Here is an 18,455-nt window from a genome sequence, read left to right as displayed (position 1 = left end):
CATGTAAAATGGCCACAAGGAGACAAAATTTAAACAAAATGTCCCAAATGTGACACAAAACAACTAAAATTAGACATAAAATAGATATAAAATGACCAAAATGAGACATAATGGCACAAAAAAAGTCCAAAATGTGACATAAAATAGAACCACAACTACCAAAATGAGACACAAAAGAGATTTAAAATGATGACAAAGACAGACAATGATAAAAATGTGAAACAAAATGACCAAAATGGGCAAAAAAACATCAACAAATGATGCAAAATGAGCATAAAGAGGTGAAATAAACACACTATTGCAGATATATTGATTTTCCACACATACAGACGTATCGATCGATTTCCATTCAGGTCAACCGTCGTTCTGCAGCTGCTGTCCTACTTTGATTTACTTACACACATGTATTGACTCAAAAGAGACACAAAACAACCAAAATGAGACACAAAAGAAACACAAAATGACTAGAAAGAGGCTAAATGTAATGAAAGAGTTAAAATGAAAAGCAAACTAAATGTAAAATGACCCCCAAGTGACAAACTGGGGGAAAATGGTTCAAAATGAAACAAAATCTCCCAAAAATTCCACAAAAGAGACACGAAACAACAAAAAAACCCACAAAAAGACAGAAAATGACCACAAAGAGAGTAAAAGGAAACAGTTAAATATGACTCAAAAATATCTCTAATGAGACACAAAACAATCAAAATGAGTCACAAAATCGATGAAAAATGATCACAAATAGACAAAATGGAAAAAAAAGTGAAACGTGACACAAAATATTTACAATGAGAAAGAAAATGTTCTAAATGTGACTCAAAAGAGACACAAAACAATCAAAATGATACACAAGAGAGATTTAAAATGACCCCAAAGAGCCAAAACGGGGAAAAAAATGAAACGTAAAATGTCCCAAAAAGGACACAAGATTTAAAATGAACACAAAGACACAAAATGAGGGGAAAAAAATGTAAAACGTGACACAAAATATCTTAAATGTGATCCAAAAGAAACTCAAAACAACCAAAATGAGACACAAAAACGACCACAAAGAGCCAAAACGGGAAAAAACTGTTCAAAATGAAACATAAAATGTCCCAAAAAGGACACAAACAAGGTTTAATGGGGGGAAAAAATGTGAAACGTGACACAAAATATCCTAAATGTGACACAAAACCACCAAAGTTAGACATAAAATAAAGCTAATCGATGCAAAATGATCAAAATGATGAACTAAATGTCCTAAATGTGACACAAAAGACACAAAACAACAAAAATGAGACACAAAAGTGATTTAAAATGAACACAAGGACAAAAACGGCAAAAAAATTGCTCAAAATGAGACACAAAAGACACAAAACAACCAAACTGTGACATAAAGAAGATTTAATATGACCACAAAGAGACAAAATAACATTTTTTTAAATTAAAATGGGACACAAAACAAGACACAAAAGAGCAACAAAATGTTCAAAATAAGACACAAAACAACTAAAATTAGACATAAAATAGATATAAAATGACCAAAAAGTCATGTAATGGCAAAAAATGTCCCAAATGTGACGCAAAAGAGACGCAAAACAACAAAAACGGGACACAAAAGTGATTTAAAATGAACACAAAGAGACAAAACAACCAAAATGAGAGAGAATAGTCATAAAATGACCAATTACAGACAAAACAGAAACAAACTGCGGGACATGAGACAAAAAACCATTAAAATTAGGCACAAAAAAGATTAAAGTAGACATTAAAAATCATTAAAGTAAGTCAAAATATAAACTCTAACATAAAAAATGTTTAAAAATCACAGAAATCACCTTGTTTATTTTGTTTAGCGAAGTTCGATCATAAAATTAGTTTAAAGCCATAAAATTACTCTGAAATATATAAATCTATGTTTGTGCATAAGCTTTTTAAACAGTTAAAAGACAGTAAGAGCTCAGTTAGACACATGTAGAAAGGATGGTGCTTTCTGAGAACCTTTTCTTGGATTTAAACCCATTTTTAGATGATTTCTGTTGTTTCCAGCAGAGTGTAGTTCCTCCTCAGTGCCAGAAGGGGGCAGAATGTAGCCTTTAAACCTCAGTCCTGCTCAGATAAAAACACAGGGACATTTGGGGACTCTGCTCGATGTCATGAAACAGTCTGAGGTTTAAAGTTGGTGTTTTCTGTCGTCATGCAGCTCTAATCGTCTGCAGAGCCTCAGAGACGAGTCGTTCTCTGCTCCTGGAAGACAAACACAGACGTGGAATTACTTCTAGAGGCAAAACAACTGAAAAACGCTGAGATACGTCACAGGAAATGTCTCAGGGAGATTCAAAAAAGACGGATTGAGTCCAGAAAGAGACACAATGACAGAAAAAACGACAACAAAATGTACTAAAATTAGACATCAAGGAGATTTAAAATGACCAAAATAGACAAAATGGCAAAAAAAAGGTTTGAAATGAGACACAAAATATGTAAAACGTGACACAGAAGACACAAAATAACCAAATTGTGACATAAAAGATATTTAAAATGACCATAAAGACAGAAAATTCCAACAAAGGGATGTTTAAAAGGTGACACAAAACAACTAAAGTTAGATGTGAAATAGATATAAAATGACCAGAAAGAGATAAAATGGCAAAAAATGTCCCAAATGTCAAATGTGACACAAAAAAAGAAACAAAACTACCAAAATGAGACACAAAAGTGATTTAAAATCAACATAAAATGGGATGTAAAAGAGGAGTGAAATGACAAGAAACAAAATGAAAGAAAAACTTCAAATTGAGACATAAAACATCCCAAAATAGTCACAAAACAACTAAACTGAGACATAAAGGAGATTTAAAATGGCCCAATAAAAGATAAAACGACAAAAAAATGTTCAAAATGAGACACAAAAGAGGCAAAAAGCAACTAAAATGAGACACAAAGGTGTTACAAAAATGTCAAGAAAAAGATAAAATAGAAACAAAGAGCTCCAGATGACAACAGCTGAATTCATTCATCATAACAATGTTTAACTGAACATAACTGGAGAATTTCTACTTCCTTAAAGAGCCCGTAACCATAGAGATGTCACCCACCATCCCTCACAGCCCGTAACCATGGAGACGTCACCCACCATCCCTCAGTTTTAGACTTTCTACTTCCTTAAAGAGCCATAACCATGGAGACGTCACCCAACATCCCTCAGTTTAAATGAGTTTCTACTTCCTTAAGGAGCCCGTAACCATGGAGACGTCACCCACCATCCCTCACAGCCGTAACCATGGAGACGTCACCCACCATCTCTCAGGTTCTGGGATGGAAGCGAAGGTTGATGGGACTTGCTGGGATCATCAGCGTCCGGGTTTTGGCCTCCACAGTTGGAGAGCCATCCTCAGGCTGGACCTGGTAGTTCTGGATCAGCTGCAGGAAGAAGAAGACTTTCAAAATAAGAGTCTTAAATGGGACTTTTCAGTCAGGTCATTGGAAAGACACCTAAAATACTGTGAAAGTTTTTCTAGGGATTATTACTATTATTATTATTGCTATTATTGTTATGATTGTTATTATTTTTATTATGATTATTGTTATTATTATTACTATTTTCGTATTTGCACATTTTTTGACATCATTTTTTAAAGCTCCAGCTATAAACTTTCTCGCCATTTCCAGAGAATAAATGCACCTTAACACTGAGTTATGTTTTAAATAAACTGTGATACTATTATGGAGAAAATTAGCTTGATGCCCTATTTTTGAACTGATTTTGCTCTGCAAAAAAAAAAAAAAAAAAAGAGGGTTAGGATTATATTAAATAAAAATAATAAGTAACATCCCAATGACATTTGTGATTTTTAAAATTTTTATATTTATTTTATTTATATATATATATATATATATATATATATATATATATATATATATATATATATATATATATATATATATATATATATATATATATAAATAAAAATATATAATTTTTTAAATTTTTTTTTTGTTAAATGTTTGAAAACCTTTGCAGACTTAATTAAAAAAAAAGACTTTTAGGACATTTTCGATAGATAGAGACTTACTTGTCTTTATGTAAATCTAACAAATAAATCTAATAAATAATATTATATTATTTTTAATTAATTTATATGTAGTTTTTAACATTTTTTGAAATTTTTATGGCCTGAATTAATGAGGAAAAGATTTTTAGGACAGTTTAGATAGATAGAGGCTTTTATTTGTCATTGTGCAAATCCAAAGAAATTTGCAAGTTTTTTAAAATTCAATTTATACTACTTTTTATTATATTAAATAAATAGAGTAAACAGTATTCCAATAAAACTTTGTGTTATTTAAAATGTTATTTATATTATTTTTTTATTATTACATTCAATAAATATAACAAATTATATTATATTATTTTTATTTATATATTATTAATTTTTAAAATTCTGACTTTTTTTTACGGCCTCAATAAAAAATGTTTTAGGAGATTTTAGATAGAGGCATTTATTTGTCATTGTCTTAATCCAATGAAATTTGTGAGTTTTTAGGGTTAGGGTTTAGCTTATATTATTTTTTAATTTTATGTTAAATAAACATAATAAATAATATTCCAACAAAATTCATGATTTTTAAAAATGTTATTTCTATTATTTTTATTACTATTATATTAAATAACAATAATTAATAATATATTACGTTTATTTACATTTAGATATCATTTTTTACAATTTTTGGTAATTTTTATGGCCTTATTTTAAAAAAGGCTTTTAGGACATTTTAGATCGATAGAGGCTTTTATTTGGCATTATGTAAATCCAATGAAATTTGTGACTTTTTATAAACTATATTTATAAAAAAAAATATTATATTAAATTAAAAAAAAAAAAAATATTATTTTTACATTTACATTCATATCTAATATTTAATTTTTAAAAAATTAATTCATGGCCTTTATAAAAAAAAGTAAGACTTTTAGGACATTTTAGATAGATAGAGGCATTTATTTGTCATTGTGTTTATCAAATGAAATTAGTGATTTTTTAAAAATTGTCTTCATGTTCTTTTTTATTTTTAAAATAAATAAATAAATATAGAATATTGTATTATTTTATTCATATTTATATATTTTTATGGCCTTATTCAAAAAATAATAATTAAAGACCACCTTTTATTTATTAATTTCATTGTATTTTATATAAATCTTCCCGTAAGGTGCACTTGGAGAGGAAATATTGACTCTATTTCCCTTACAGGTGTAATTACGAAGGTAAAACATTGCATCCTGCGGGTTAATTATTACATTTTCAGTCATTTAAAAGCTGAATAAATGAGAAAGCAGAGGTTTCCACAGCAGTGAACTGCTATTCAACAAATAATGTGCAGCTGTTGCATGAATAAAAAGCCGAGCAAAAGACATGATTCTGTGATTTTCTGTGTTTTTCTGTGATTTCCTGTCCTCCTCACCCTGGACAGAGCGAAGTACATCTCCATCTCGGCCAGCCTCTTCCCCACACAGGCCCGGACGCCGACGCCGAACGGGATGAAGCTGTACGGGTGGTGCTGGTAGAAGCCGGGCCACGTCCGGCCACAGCGGCTGGCCGGCGGGTCGGCACGAAGCCAACGCTCCGGGATGAAGAGCTCAGCATCCACGAACTCCGACTCGTCATGACAGGCGGCGTAGTGGCACAGATGGAACTGCGTCTGAAAAGCAAAGTGTAAAAAAAAGCCAGAAACTGTGTTATTTACTGGAAATCATTAGTTTAATTAGAATTAATTATACACATTATATGAATATATTTTATTCTGAAAAGCTAGCCGGTTCACAAACTGATTCCTTTTAGCATCTCTGAGCTTTTACTTTGAAAGTGCACCAATCAGCCAATCAGCTGCGAGTCACCGATCGGTTGCAGTGAGCAGAGCAGCGAGACTAAGAATTAGACCCTCAAACAAACCCTCAGAGCTTGAAAACTATACATTGGATTGAAAAAATTCTTTCAGTGTGTGAAGTAGAATCTTGTTGTGAACATTCTGATGTATTTTCATGTAAGTTCTGTCTTTTATACGGATTTGGTGGCAGGTTAAAGAGACCCCCGTTTCGGATTTTAGAGCTCAGATATAATGGGAGTCTGTGAGAGTTCTGGTCGACACTCTTTGATCTCTGAGGTGATTTAGGAAAAAACGAGAAATCCGACAGCAATGAGACCAAAATTGAGTGGAAGAGGACAAAAATATCAACATTTTTATGTATAAAAAGTTCATGTAGAAGAGAAATTATGAGCAGGACAAGAGGTTAACTGCATTTTTTCATATGATTTTTCTAGTCACGTGAGAGCTGAAGAAAAATTCTGGACAAAAATTCACAAAACTCAAACTGCGACTGTGTAAAAACCATAAAGGATATCAAAACAGGAATTTACAGGGATAACATCCAAATCCTTGTGATCACATTAAACTTAGAATGAAGTTTCTACAGCGAAATATGCCAGAGTTGCAGGGGCCCAAATTTGGCTGAGTTTTGACCAACTTACCATTAATTTCAATGGGGATTTTAAATGCAGTTTTTTGGGAATGTCGTAAAAAAAAAAAAAAGTACAATCAGTTGCTACCAAAAGACAAACCACTCCTGATTGAGACGGACAATTTGATATGTAATATACACAGTGTTTCTAAAAGCTTTGTGTTGGAAGAATCTGAGCCTGAGCAAAAACAAACAGTGAGCTCCAGTCGCTTAATAAAGTTTATCTAATGAAGACGCTGATGTTTAACTGTTCTAGGTCTGTTTTCCCACCTTCTTCGGGAACCAGTAGTTGTCCACAATCACCTCATTCTCTGAAATGAAGCGTCCATTTCCAGGAACAACAGGATAAAGTCTGGAGGAGTAAGCACAAAGGGAACAAACCAGTCAGGACGGACATGTTGTTCTTGGCTGATAAACCCAGACCAAAGCTGGTGGGAGATAAAGAGAACTCACATCATATGAGGACATACAAGGTATTAAAAGATCCTTTACTCAAATTCCCTCTGACTCACTGGTGAGACGATGAGCAAATGTCCAACACAAATGGTGCAGAAGAAGCTGGATGAACTGTTGCAACTGTCCTGTTTTACGAACTCTAAAAGACACCTTAAATTGCAAAAAGAACGTCGCTCAGGGCAGCGTTTTCTTTTATCACAGAGGACTGCAATGACAAAAGCTCTGCAGACGATGGTGCCTGAGGCGGCTGGAGACGAGGAATTTATCATCTGTGCCAGTTATAAATCAGTTTGACAATCTTTCCAGTCCCTACTGATGACGAATCTAATAGAATCCTTCAGCTGCTGCCAGAAACAGAAGAAACTCCCACAAAAAAACCTTGGAGACGCCCCGTTTGTCCGTCCACGCTGCTGACAGATTTGGGTTTGGTCGGTTTTGCTCGACGAGAAGTTGCAGCTGTTTGAATGTTCGCAGAAAGTACAAGGGTTGATATTGGAAAACAGACAGATTTTCCTCCTACACAGGCTGGAAACTACGCAGAAAGAGCTTTTAGTGATCGATTTTCTGGTTAATTTTAACAAAATTGTTAAAATGCATGAGTGCAAGCATCAGGATGTGCTATTGGAAGGGAAATCCAAGCCAGAAAGTGCACTCAGAACAAGACTGTGGACATTTTAATAGCCAAGAATCTTCATTTTTGCACAAAATGTCCTTCAACAATGCACATGCAAAAAAACGTGACTTATACTTATTTTTTAAAAACAAAAACATAAGAATACTATCAATATGAAAAGTAAATAGCATAATATTGAAAGTGAACAGCAGAGGCCCCAGGATTGATCCTTGTGGAACACCATTAGCAATCAAATGCCTCTAAATGGCGCCCAAAGGCTAAAGAGTCGAAGCTTTATAAAATGTTAGTATAATCCAAGATGGAGAAAAAAAATTGCCTCAATTGCCCTCCTTGGACAAAGCACACAAAACATGGCTTATTCCTGTTTTTAAAAATCAACAAAAACTGAAATATATTCCATAATATTAAAGGTGAACAGCAGAGGCACCAGGATTGAGCCATGTGGGACACCATTAGCAATCAAACACCTCATAAAGATCGATAAAACGAGTTGCACAACGTTTCCTTCCAACTAAATCTGCAATAATATCATTTAAAATAAAAGAAGCAATAATTAGCTTGATTATTTACTAGAGATTGTAGTATTTATTTAAGGTATGACATTTTTGCTACACAACGTGATCTGGAACTTCCTGCTTTCGTATCTCAAGTTAGCAAATTCTGTCACGTGTCTAAATCACTCCTTAAAACTTAACTAGCTTAATTTAATGCCCATTTTATGCCTATTTTTACTAAAGAAAGATGCAACAGGCTGTGATTTTGGAAGTGAAAGCAGAAAATCGTGTTACAACAGCCAAGAATCATAATTTCTGTGGTTTATCTATTTAAAACCACCCGTTGCGGTCTATAAACGGTGGTTCTATAAAATGCCAGTATAATCCAAGATGGAGAGAAAACTTTCCTCAATCGCCAGCAATGTGGAGATACGAGCAGAGACTGATTGGTTTATTGCGTCACAAACCAAAAGAAAAGGTCAGTCTTTCAGGCGTGGAATGTACGAGGTACTTGAGTATCGATGGTTCTATCTTCCCCCACTAGAGTTGAGCTGTTCCATGTTGGTCGGTGGTGGATTGGTAAAGATGTTCAAGATTCCCCAACAGTTCTCAGTTAGGTTGAGGTCAGGGGACTTTGGTGGCCATTCCTCCAGAAAGCCAGGTAGATGCTCAGAACACCGTTGTTGAGTCATACGACCAGTGTGAGCAGGAGCACCATCATTTTTAGAAAAAGTTGTAAAAGCTGTGAATATGTTTCAGGAAGAACACACTGTACCAATTGTAAAAAAGAACAAATGTTGATGTCTGTGTAGATTCTCAGTCATCCAGGTCGTGGTAATCGTAGAAGTTTCAGTAGAAATCAACTGGACTTCTCTGATAGGTTCTTGAAGATGCTTTCACCTCTCATCCAATTTCATTGTCTGACATTGTCTGAGAGGTGAAAGCATCTTCAAGAACCTACCAGAGAAGTCTAGTCTCTTGAAGGACAGGTGACATGTCTTCAAGAACCTATAAGTGCTTCAGTAGAAATCAAATGGACTTCTCTGGTAGGGTCTTGAAGATGCTTTCATCTCTCATCTTGGATTTCTCTGGCAGATTCTTGAAGATGCTTACTGGACTTCTCTGGTAGGTTCTTGAAGACATTTACTGAACTTTTCTGGTAGATTCTTGAAGATGTTTTCACCTCTCATCCAAGATGAGAGGTGAAAACATCTCTACAAGATCTTATCTTTATCTCATCTTTATCTTATCTTATCGCTCACCGCAGCGTCTCCTTGATGACGGCCTTCAGGTACGGCATCCTGCTCAGGTCATCGGTGGTCGGTTGTCTTTTATTGGGACAAACCGAGTTCAGTTCTCTGTGCAGGAGGTCCTGAACCCTGCTGTCCCTCGATAAATGGTACAAAGCCCACGACAAGGTGTTGGACGTCTGTCGGATGTGAGAAGAAGTAGATAAACTGATCAAAGGTGACAAAAAAACACTTGAAAACAGTCGACTGTCAGACAATGAAATGCACGTAGAGTTTACACCGACCGCAGCTACAGACCTCTGCCGTTGTTATTTCTTTCTGAGCATAAAAGTGTAAATCTACTTAGAGAACAATACCTCTGGTAAACCATTTTTTTTACTGCTGCAGACGCTGAGAAACTAAAACCTTTATTATTTCCTTTGCCATATACTAGAGAAAACATTAGTCTTGCATCGAAATCTCTGTGAGATTTCGATGCAAGAAAAAAAAAGTTTTTCAACAGCCAATAATCTTAAGTTTTGTGGTTTATCTATTTAAAATCACATTTTATGGCCTATAAACGGAGCCCAAAGTGTCGAAGCTGTACAAAATGTTAATATAATCCAAAATGAAGAGAAAAGTTGCCTCAACTGCCCTCCTTGAACAATGCACACACAATATGACTTACTCCTGTTTTTAAAAAGCAACAAAAACTGAAATATATTCCATAATAGTAAAAGTGAACAGCAGAGGCCCCATGATTGAGCCTTGTGGGACACAGTTAGCAATCAAACACCTCAGAAAGATCAATAAAATAATTCCAAATAAATCTGCAATAATATCATTTAAAATAACAGAAACAATAATTAGGTTGATTATTTACTCGAGATTGTAGAATTTTTATAAGGCATGAAACTTAAAGAAGCACCTGATTTTTGCTACACAACGTTATCTGGACCTTCCTGCTTTTGTATCTCAGGTTAGCAAATTCTGTTGCGTGTCTAAACTGCTCCTTAAAAAGTAATTTTACCAACTAGCTGTTTTTAATGCCCATTTTATGCCCATTTGTACCGAAGAAAGATGCAACAGGCTATTATTTTGGAAGTGATGACAAAAAATTGCATTACAACAGCCAAGAATCTTAATTTTTGTGGTTTATCTGTTTACAACCACATTTAATGGCCTATAATTGAGGAGGAAGCAGGAAGATGAAGGTGCAGATAATGGATCTGTCTACTGGAGTTTGTTTTCCCATGTAGGCAGGAAAGGAATGCAGCGTTGTTTTCATGTCACCATCGAGATATCATTGCCTGGAGTCATTGTTTCACCAGATTTTAGTCAGTTCTACAAATGAAAACTTCCAGATCTGTCCTTGAGAAGCAAAATCACGTTTAAAATCAATCATCCGGGAGCTCGTTTAGCATCTATTTCGTCACAGAAGGTGAACCTTTGGTGTGTTTCCTCGTCATGTGAACGGTATGTGCTCGTCGGCTTATTATCTCTGCTGACGTTGTGATCGCAGGTCTGTCCGTTTCACAAACCCACGATAAACAAGCCTGAACCTCACCTGGGAATGCAGCCAGACGGGCTCTGCGACGGCTTGAATCTGCTGCTGGAGGTTTTGATGGCCTCCAGCCAAAGCAGAGTCTGAAAATAATAATGTTTCCTACAGACAAGAAACAAGACATTCCTGCTGCTTATTTTCCTGACAGATAAAAAGTGGGTCAACTGGCAAATCTCTCAAAAATGTTATCTTGGAAAGATATTTCATGTACCAAGCTAAAATGTGACCGATATAATAAATATCACATTTTATGCTATAAAAATTTCATGCAAATCAGACATGGTTGAGCAGAAATCACTCTTACAATCAGATTTCAAGAACATGCTAACTTTGTTAACTCGCTAAATATCAACAATTTGTCTCCACAATCTCAGACTGAACCTATAAAATCTGCTTTTTAACAAAAATATTAGTAGATAGCCTGATCCAAGCACAACAGAGTTTCATATTTAGTTATATTCTGGTTCTCAGAATATAACTAAATGGGGTTTTTTTTCAAAACATGGACATATTTTCATTTTCAAACTAAATATTGTTTCCTTGTCTGAAAAATCCAAAAATTCTGCAAAAAAATCCCCAAATATCTGAAAATTTGCAAAACCTTCAGGAAGAAAATTCCAATAATTCCTAAAAAGTTTCGCCTAAAAATTTTATTTTAAAAAAATCCCCCAAATATGGCAAGAAAATTCTTGTAAACATTTACAACATGTAAATATCCTAAAAATATCCAAAGTGATTACATGTATATCAGTAAAACTTCTAATATTTTCTTTAAGAAAATTCACAGAAAAATCAACCAAAATCCAGCAAATTTTGTTGGATTTTGGTTGATTTTTTTGGTGAATGTTCTTAAGAAATGTTTTTTTAACATTTCTTTTTTTCCACCAAAAAAATGTTCAAATGTTTCCCAAAAATGTTGAAAATGTGGACATCAGAAGTTTCACTGTGAAAATATTTTTTCCCATATTTTCAAACTTTAAAATGGGTCAATTTGACCTGCAGGACAACACGAAAAAATTCAGCAAAAAAATTCTCCAAATTTCTGAAAATTTTCAAAACCTGCAGGAAGAAAATTCCAATAATTCGTTAAAAGTTTCCCTTCAAAGTTTTATTTTAAAAAATCCCCCAAATTTGGCAAAAAATTCTTGTACATATTTTTTTTAAAATGAGTAAAAATCTTACAAAAAAATCCTAAAAATATCTAAAGTGGTTACATATATAGCAGTAAAACTTCTAATATTTTCTTAAGAATATTCACAGAAAAATCTAACAAAATCCAATGAAATTCACTGGATTTTGGTTGAATTTTTTTTGCAAAAATTCTAAAGAAACTTTTTTTTTCCACCGAAAAATGTTCAAAAATTTCCTAAAAATATTGAAAATGTGGACATTTCACTGTAAAAATATTTTTTCCTCACATTTTCAAACTTTAAAATGGTTTAATTTCACCCGCAGGATGACATGAAAGAATTCAGGAAAAAAGTTCCCCAAATTTCTTAAACTTTTGTAAATAGTTTCAAAGAATAAGTAAAAATCTTCCAAAAAATGAATAAAAATACCTAAAGTGATAACAAATATATCTGTAAAACTTATATTGTTTTCTTGAGAACATTGACCAAACAAATCAACCAAAATCCAGCGAAATTCGCTGGATTTTGGTTGATTTGTTTGGTCAATGTTCTCAAGAAACATTTTTTTGAACATTTCTTTTTTTCCACCAAAAAATGTTGAAATATTTCCTAAAAATGTTGAAAACGTGGACATCAGAAGTTTCACTGTGAAAACATTTTTTCCCCACATTTTCAAACTTTAAAACGTATGACAACACGAGTGTTAATTAAAATGACGGACTAGAAAACTCTGGAGGCGTCTAATAAAGCTTCCCACCGTGTCGACGCCTCCCAGCATCAGCTCGGTGACGCTGATGTAGACCTCGTCTCTGCTCAGCTTGTCAGACGCCAGCAGGTAGGTCAGGTACATCCCCTCTGCAGCGTCGCCATCGACCGCCTGAGCTTCCATCTCAGCCACTCTCCTGTCGATGAGCGTCCGAGCTGCGAACACCAGAAAACGGTTTACTGACGTGGACACGGAGCTGCAGGGAGGTGTTAGCCGCCTCCGGGGCTACGTACCGACGTCGTAGAGGTCGTCCCAGGCCTGGACGAAGCGCCTCCAGAAGGGGAAGACGTCGCGGCTCCAGCGGGGAAGCAGCAGCACCGTGTCGGACAGACTCAGCATGTCGTTGACGGCGGCGACGAAGCGCAGGGTGTCGTGAGGAATCTCCTCCTGGAGGCAGCCCAGCCGGGTTTCAAACAGGACGGCAGAGATACCTGGAGGGGAAAACAGTCAGGAGATACCTGAAGGTTTCTATCAAACCTGTAGCTGCAGGTCACAACAACACAAGAATAAATATCTTCTTAGCTATATCTAGAGAACCATTTGAACTCTAACCTACTAATGTTTGGCTTTGTGGAACAACTATACTCAGATTTACTGCATTTATTTCTATCTAAATATAAAGATCACCTCATTTCTTGGCCATTTTTTAAACATCTGGATGAACATTTTATCCAAATTAAACCATGAAATGACAGCAAATCAGCTTGTTGTGCTTTCAACTGGTCAGAAACGGTCCAATAAGGGCTCTGAACAGCTGAAGAATTCATATTTTTATGAACTATAAGGTGACTCTAATCTAAAATTAGCTTATTTAAAGGAGTTTATGATCTTTGGAGGCTTTATAGATTAAATCGGGGTCATATTTTTATTTTTAGTTGCAGCTCGGTGTCTGTTTCTTTAGTTTTTAAGCCAAAATAATAATAAATATTTAGATTTTCTCTCACATTTCAGGTCATATTAACAGGGATCCTCAGATTATCCATCTAAAAGTACACACGACCTCATTTCTTGTCCATTTTTTCAACATCTGGATGAAAATTTAACCCAGATAAAACTATGAAATGACAGTAAATCAGCTTGTTGTGGTATAAATGAATCTAACAGCAGCAGATATTGCGTCTCGTCATGTTCTTTGTTTTCTTTGAGCCACTTTGTTCCAGTTTTAGCTGCAAATTTCACACGTCTGTTGAAGTAAAGGTGGTTTAATGCAGAACTTCAGCATCACAGACTCTTTAATATTGGAGCTGGTTCAGGTTGGATTTGGTTTTTGATCAGCGTTTTTCCATCTCAAACCATCAAATCTCTGCTCGACCGTGTCTGATTTGTGTGAAATTTTTTGGTCAGAAAATGGAAAATGTGCTCTTTTTGAAGCTATATTTAGTTATATTCTGAGCACCACTTTGAAAATGTACTTCTTGGATCAGAAAAATCTTGGATCAACAACATTAGCATGTTCTTGAAATCAAATTTTTGGAGCAATTTCTGCTCAGCTGTCTCTGAATTTACATGCAATTTTAGGTGCATAAAATCTAACTATTTATAAAAATATTAGTGAAACTTTAGCTTAATATATGAAAAACATTTTTAAAAAATTTGCCAGTCTGCACTTTTTTTACAACACATTTTTCATGCGTTGAAATGGGTCAGAAAATTAAAAATATGCCTGTATTTTGGAAAAACATTTATATGCAGTTATATTCTGAGAACCATTTTGAAACTCTGTTCTACTTGGATCAGATGATCTTCCAATATTTTAGTTAAAAAGCAGATTTAAAGGTGCAGTCGGCGATTGTGGATCTTTCTACCTTCGAAGCCGAACTTGTAGAACTCCGAGGCCACGTCTGGGACGGTGGCCTGGTCTGGGCTGCGACGTCGCAGCAGCTCAATGCGCTGCAGCAGATCTGAGACCACCTGGTGGACGACCGGAGCGAAACTCATCACCTCCCGAGGCTTCAGCATCTTCGGGTTCAGGACGCTGCGGATCCGGTACCACTCTGGTCCGGTGCTGGAAAGTTTAACAACAGCCTTCAGGGATTCTTTACACATTTTAATTTCCTCATTTCACTGCAAAGTTTTACTAGAGTTCATTTGTGCACTAAGATGTTTCACTTTAGTACATATTTTACACTTTATTGTGCATTTTTTTACTTTTTTTTGCATTTGTGGTTGCTGTACTCATTCTGCTTGTACTGTTACTACAGGATTTCCCTTAGCAAAGTACTTTTTATTTTATTCTGTTCTTCTGTAAAGTAAGCAAGGGTACCCATAATAGAGCCCTGAGGAACTCCTTCAATTAAAAAAATAATTATTTACTAATAATTCCCATAATAAAGTAAAATAAAATAAAATAAAATAAAACAAAATATAGTTTTTATTTTTTATTTTATTCTCTTCTTCGGTAAAGTAAACAAGGGGACCCACAATAGAGCCCTGAGGAACTCCTTCAATAGATTCTCATTTAGTTGTTTCAATTATATAAAATTACTAATAATAATATCAATAATAATGTTTGTTTTTGTCAATATTAGCTAAATGACGTCTCTGGATACGGCTGTTTTTCTGAAAATTCTCCATCTGCTGAGTAAAAATATCAAATCAAACCACACTTTATTGCCATTTTGCGTTAGAAAACAGAATAAAATGCTGAAATACAGGCTTTAAAAATGCGCCGTCACATCCTGTAGCATGAGGACGAGCTACGTTGCTGTTAAAGTCCTGATACTTCCACTCACTCCACATGCAGTCCGTAGGCCTGCCCCCTCAGGTCCCGGTACTCCTTCCAGTGGGGCAGCTCGGCCCGGACCGGGTACCGGCCCTCCTGGTTAATCACCTGAGCGATGAGGTCCGGACTCGCCACGTTGACCAGGTCAAACGGGCCGAACCTGGAGCGCCAGATGGGTCCGTAGAGATTCTTCTGGATGCCCTGGAAGATGGAGGTGAAAGAAAGGGAGCGATTATATCTAAACTTTACAACCTTCTGCTCAACCATCTCTGATTTAATTCAACCTTTTTATCATAAACTATGAATATTTAAAAATGTTATCTGTGGAATTTTAGCTCCATGTATCAAATAACTAATTCTTAAATTTTCCTTTGAGGCAGTTTGAACGACAACATCTCTGAAGGTGAGGTTAAATGGAGGAATTTTTAGTAACTACAAGGTGACTCTAATCTAAAATGATCTTATCTAAGTAAGTTTATGATCTTTGGAGGCTTTATGGATTAAATCAGGTCATATTTTTATTTTTAGTTGCAGCTCAGTGTTTGTTTCTTTAGTTTTTAGGCCAAAATAATAAGAAATATTTAGATTTTCTCTCACATTTCAGGTCATATTAACAGAGATCTGCAGATTTACTGCATTTACTTCTAACTATAAAGATCACCTCATTTCTTGTACATTTTTTTAAACATCTGGATGAAAATTTTATCCAAATAAAACCATTAAATGACAGTAAATCAGCTTGTTGTAGTTTAAACTGGTCAGAAATGCAGTTTGCAAGAATGCAGGTGGATCTAATAATGGTTCTAAACAGGTGAAGAATTAATATTTTTAGTAATTATAGGGTGACTCTAATCTAAAATAAGATTATTTAAATGAGTTTATGATCTTTATAGGGTTTATGGATTATATCAGGGTCACATTTGTGTTTTTTGTTGCAGCTCAGTGTTTGTTTCTTTAGTTTTTAGGCCAAAATAATAAGAAATATTTAGATTTTCTCACACATTTCAGGTCATATTAACAGGGATCCTCAAATTATAAATCTTAAAGTAAACATGACCTCATTTCTTGTCCATTTTTTAAACATCTGGATGAAAATGTGATTGACTGAAACTATTAAATAGTAATATGTGATATGTTCGCAGATGTCCTTTATTTAAAAACTGAATGCAAATCAGACACAGTCGAGCAGAGATTTGATGGTTTGAGATGGAAAAACGCTTTATTTACTGTTATTTGATTTTTTTTTCTGAATGAAATTTTCATCCAGATGTTTAAAAAAATGGACAAGAAATGAGGTGATCTTTATATTAGACAGAAATAAATGCAGTAAATCTGTGGATCCCTGTTAATATGACCTGAAATGTGAGAGAAAATCTAAATATTTCTTATTATTTTGGCCACAAAGCTAAAGAAACAGCCACCGAGCTGCAACTAAAAATAAAAATATGACCATGATTTAATCTTTAAAACCTACAAAGATCATAAACTCATTTAAATAATCTCATTTTAGATTAGAGTCATGTCATAATTACTAAAAATATGAATTCTTCAGCTGTTCAGAACCAATATTAGACCATTTCTGATCAGTTTAAAAAACAACAAGCTGATTTACTGTTATTTAGTGGTTTTATTTGGATTATATTTTCAAGAAATGAGCTGATTTTTATATTAGATAGAAGTAAATGCAGTAAATCTTAGGATTCCTGATAATATGACCTGAAATGTGAGAGAAAATCTCAATATTTCTTATTATTTTGGCCATAAACTAAAGAAACACACACGTTTTAACTGCTATTAAATTCTTTGTACCTTAACAAGGTGATTTATTACTGTTTAATAGTTTCAGTGGATCAGATTTTCATCCAAATGTTTAAAAAATGGACAAGAAAGAGATCATGTTTACTTTTAGATGGATAATCTGAGGATAATGTTAATATGACCTTGATTTAATCCATAAAGCCTCCAAAGATCATAAAGTCATTTAAATAAACTCATTTTAGATTCGAGTCACCTTATAGTTACTAAAAGTTCTTTCATGTAATCTCTGGAATAAAGACAGTAAATCCCTGGATGTATTTTATGCAGCTTCACATCCAGGAAAGACTTTTTAAGTCCCCAGTTTGAGGAGTCAGTCTGCAGCTTCCTGTACCTGCAGGAGGTGCGTCCTCTCCGAGTATCCCTTCACCAGCAGCCAGTACAGGCTGGTGGTCAGACTGGGCCCCGGAAGATCATCGATGCTCTTCAGCTTCGCCTCCGTCGTCGCCGCCTGGACGTTCAGCCTCCTGCAGGCCGAAGCTCCGGACGCTCCTCCGTAGGGTCGCAGCAGCGGAGCGGCCCGAGGCGGCCGCAGCGTCCGGGGGAGGAGCGCAGGGAGCCGGAGAGGCCAGGCTGCAGCCGCCGGGGAGCCCATGGTGGAGGCTGTGCGTCTGCTTTTATCTCATGAGTTGAAGTACAAGCTCAACTGCGGACGTTTGTTTTTGTCTCCGTCCCCTGTAGGTGACTTTCGGTACTGCTGAAACTATGCAGCCGAACAACGACCGTCCAAGAACAACAGCAGACGTAGGACACTCCTGCAAAACCACACGAATGTCATGTGACTCAAAACTTCTCTAAAAGTTCCTCTAATGTACATTAAGAAACAACTAGTTCAGAGACAAAAGAAAGTAATGCAACAAACCTGTGATCAACGAAGCTGTTGACACTGAAACTTCCATTGGGCTTCCAACCACAAAAAGATGTAAAACAACCACAAAAAGATGCAAAAGAACCATAATATGATCAAAAAGACACAAAACTGCAAAAAGACATTAAAGAACCACAAAAATATGCAAAAGAACCACAAAAAGATGTAAAACAACTACAAAAAGATGCAAAATATCCACACAAACACATAACCACAAAAGATGCAAAACAACCACAAAAAGGCATAAAACCACAAAAAGATGCAAAACAACCACAAAA

General features: G+C 35.2%; 1 protein-coding gene across 3 annotated transcripts; it reads right to left on the bottom strand.

Annotated features, from left to right (window-relative positions):
• Positions 1-1,369: 1,369 nt before the first annotated feature.
• On the bottom strand, positions 1,370-17,998 carry si:ch211-113j14.1 (sterol 26-hydroxylase, mitochondrial). 3 transcript variants are annotated; one of them, XM_055008133.1, is made up of 11 exons: positions 17,644-17,998; positions 15,505-15,695; positions 14,578-14,777; positions 13,006-13,203; positions 12,764-12,927; positions 10,880-10,978; positions 9,346-9,512; positions 6,770-6,851; positions 5,446-5,682; positions 3,246-3,405; positions 1,370-2,229 (listed from the first exon to the last, which is right to left on the bottom strand). In XM_055008133.1, the coding sequence occupies exons 1-10, from the start codon at positions 17,902-17,904 to the stop codon at positions 3,289-3,291; spliced, it is 1,716 nt and encodes a 571-aa protein (XP_054864108.1). In that variant the 5' UTR covers positions 17,905-17,998; the 3' UTR covers positions 1,370-2,229; positions 3,246-3,288. The 3 variants fall into 3 exon arrangements, with proteins under 3 accessions (XP_054864108.1, XP_054864109.1, XP_023117028.2); XM_055008134.1 differs by having other exon boundaries at positions 3,283-3,405; XM_023261260.3 differs by lacking the exon at positions 10,880-10,978 and having other exon boundaries at positions 17,644-17,996.
• Positions 17,999-18,455: the final 457 nt, after the last annotated feature.

The sequence above is a fragment of the Amphiprion ocellaris genome, chromosome 24 (assembly GCF_022539595.1).
Source record: "Amphiprion ocellaris isolate individual 3 ecotype Okinawa chromosome 24, ASM2253959v1, whole genome shotgun sequence".
Taxonomy (NCBI): Eukaryota; Metazoa; Chordata; class Actinopteri; family Pomacentridae; genus Amphiprion; species Amphiprion ocellaris.
The sequence above is the reverse complement of the archived record's forward strand: the minus strand, read 5'-3'. Positions and strand labels throughout refer to the sequence as shown.

Bases quoted from the DNA above. Each gene is read 5' to 3' on its own strand.
- si:ch211-113j14.1 (XM_055008133.1), bottom strand. From the start codon at position 17,904: ATGGGCTCCCCGGCGGCTGCAGCCTGGCCTCTCCGGCTCCCTGCGCTC. The intron at 13,204-14,577 runs GTAGAAAGATCC...TTTCCCCTCCAG, and splicing joins CTACAAGTTCGGCTTCGAAG to GTATCTCTGCCGTCCTGTTT. The intron at 9,513-10,879 runs GTGAGGTTCAGG...CACATCCGACAG, and splicing joins CCGTCTGGCTGCATTCCCAG to ACGTCCAACACCTTGTCGTG.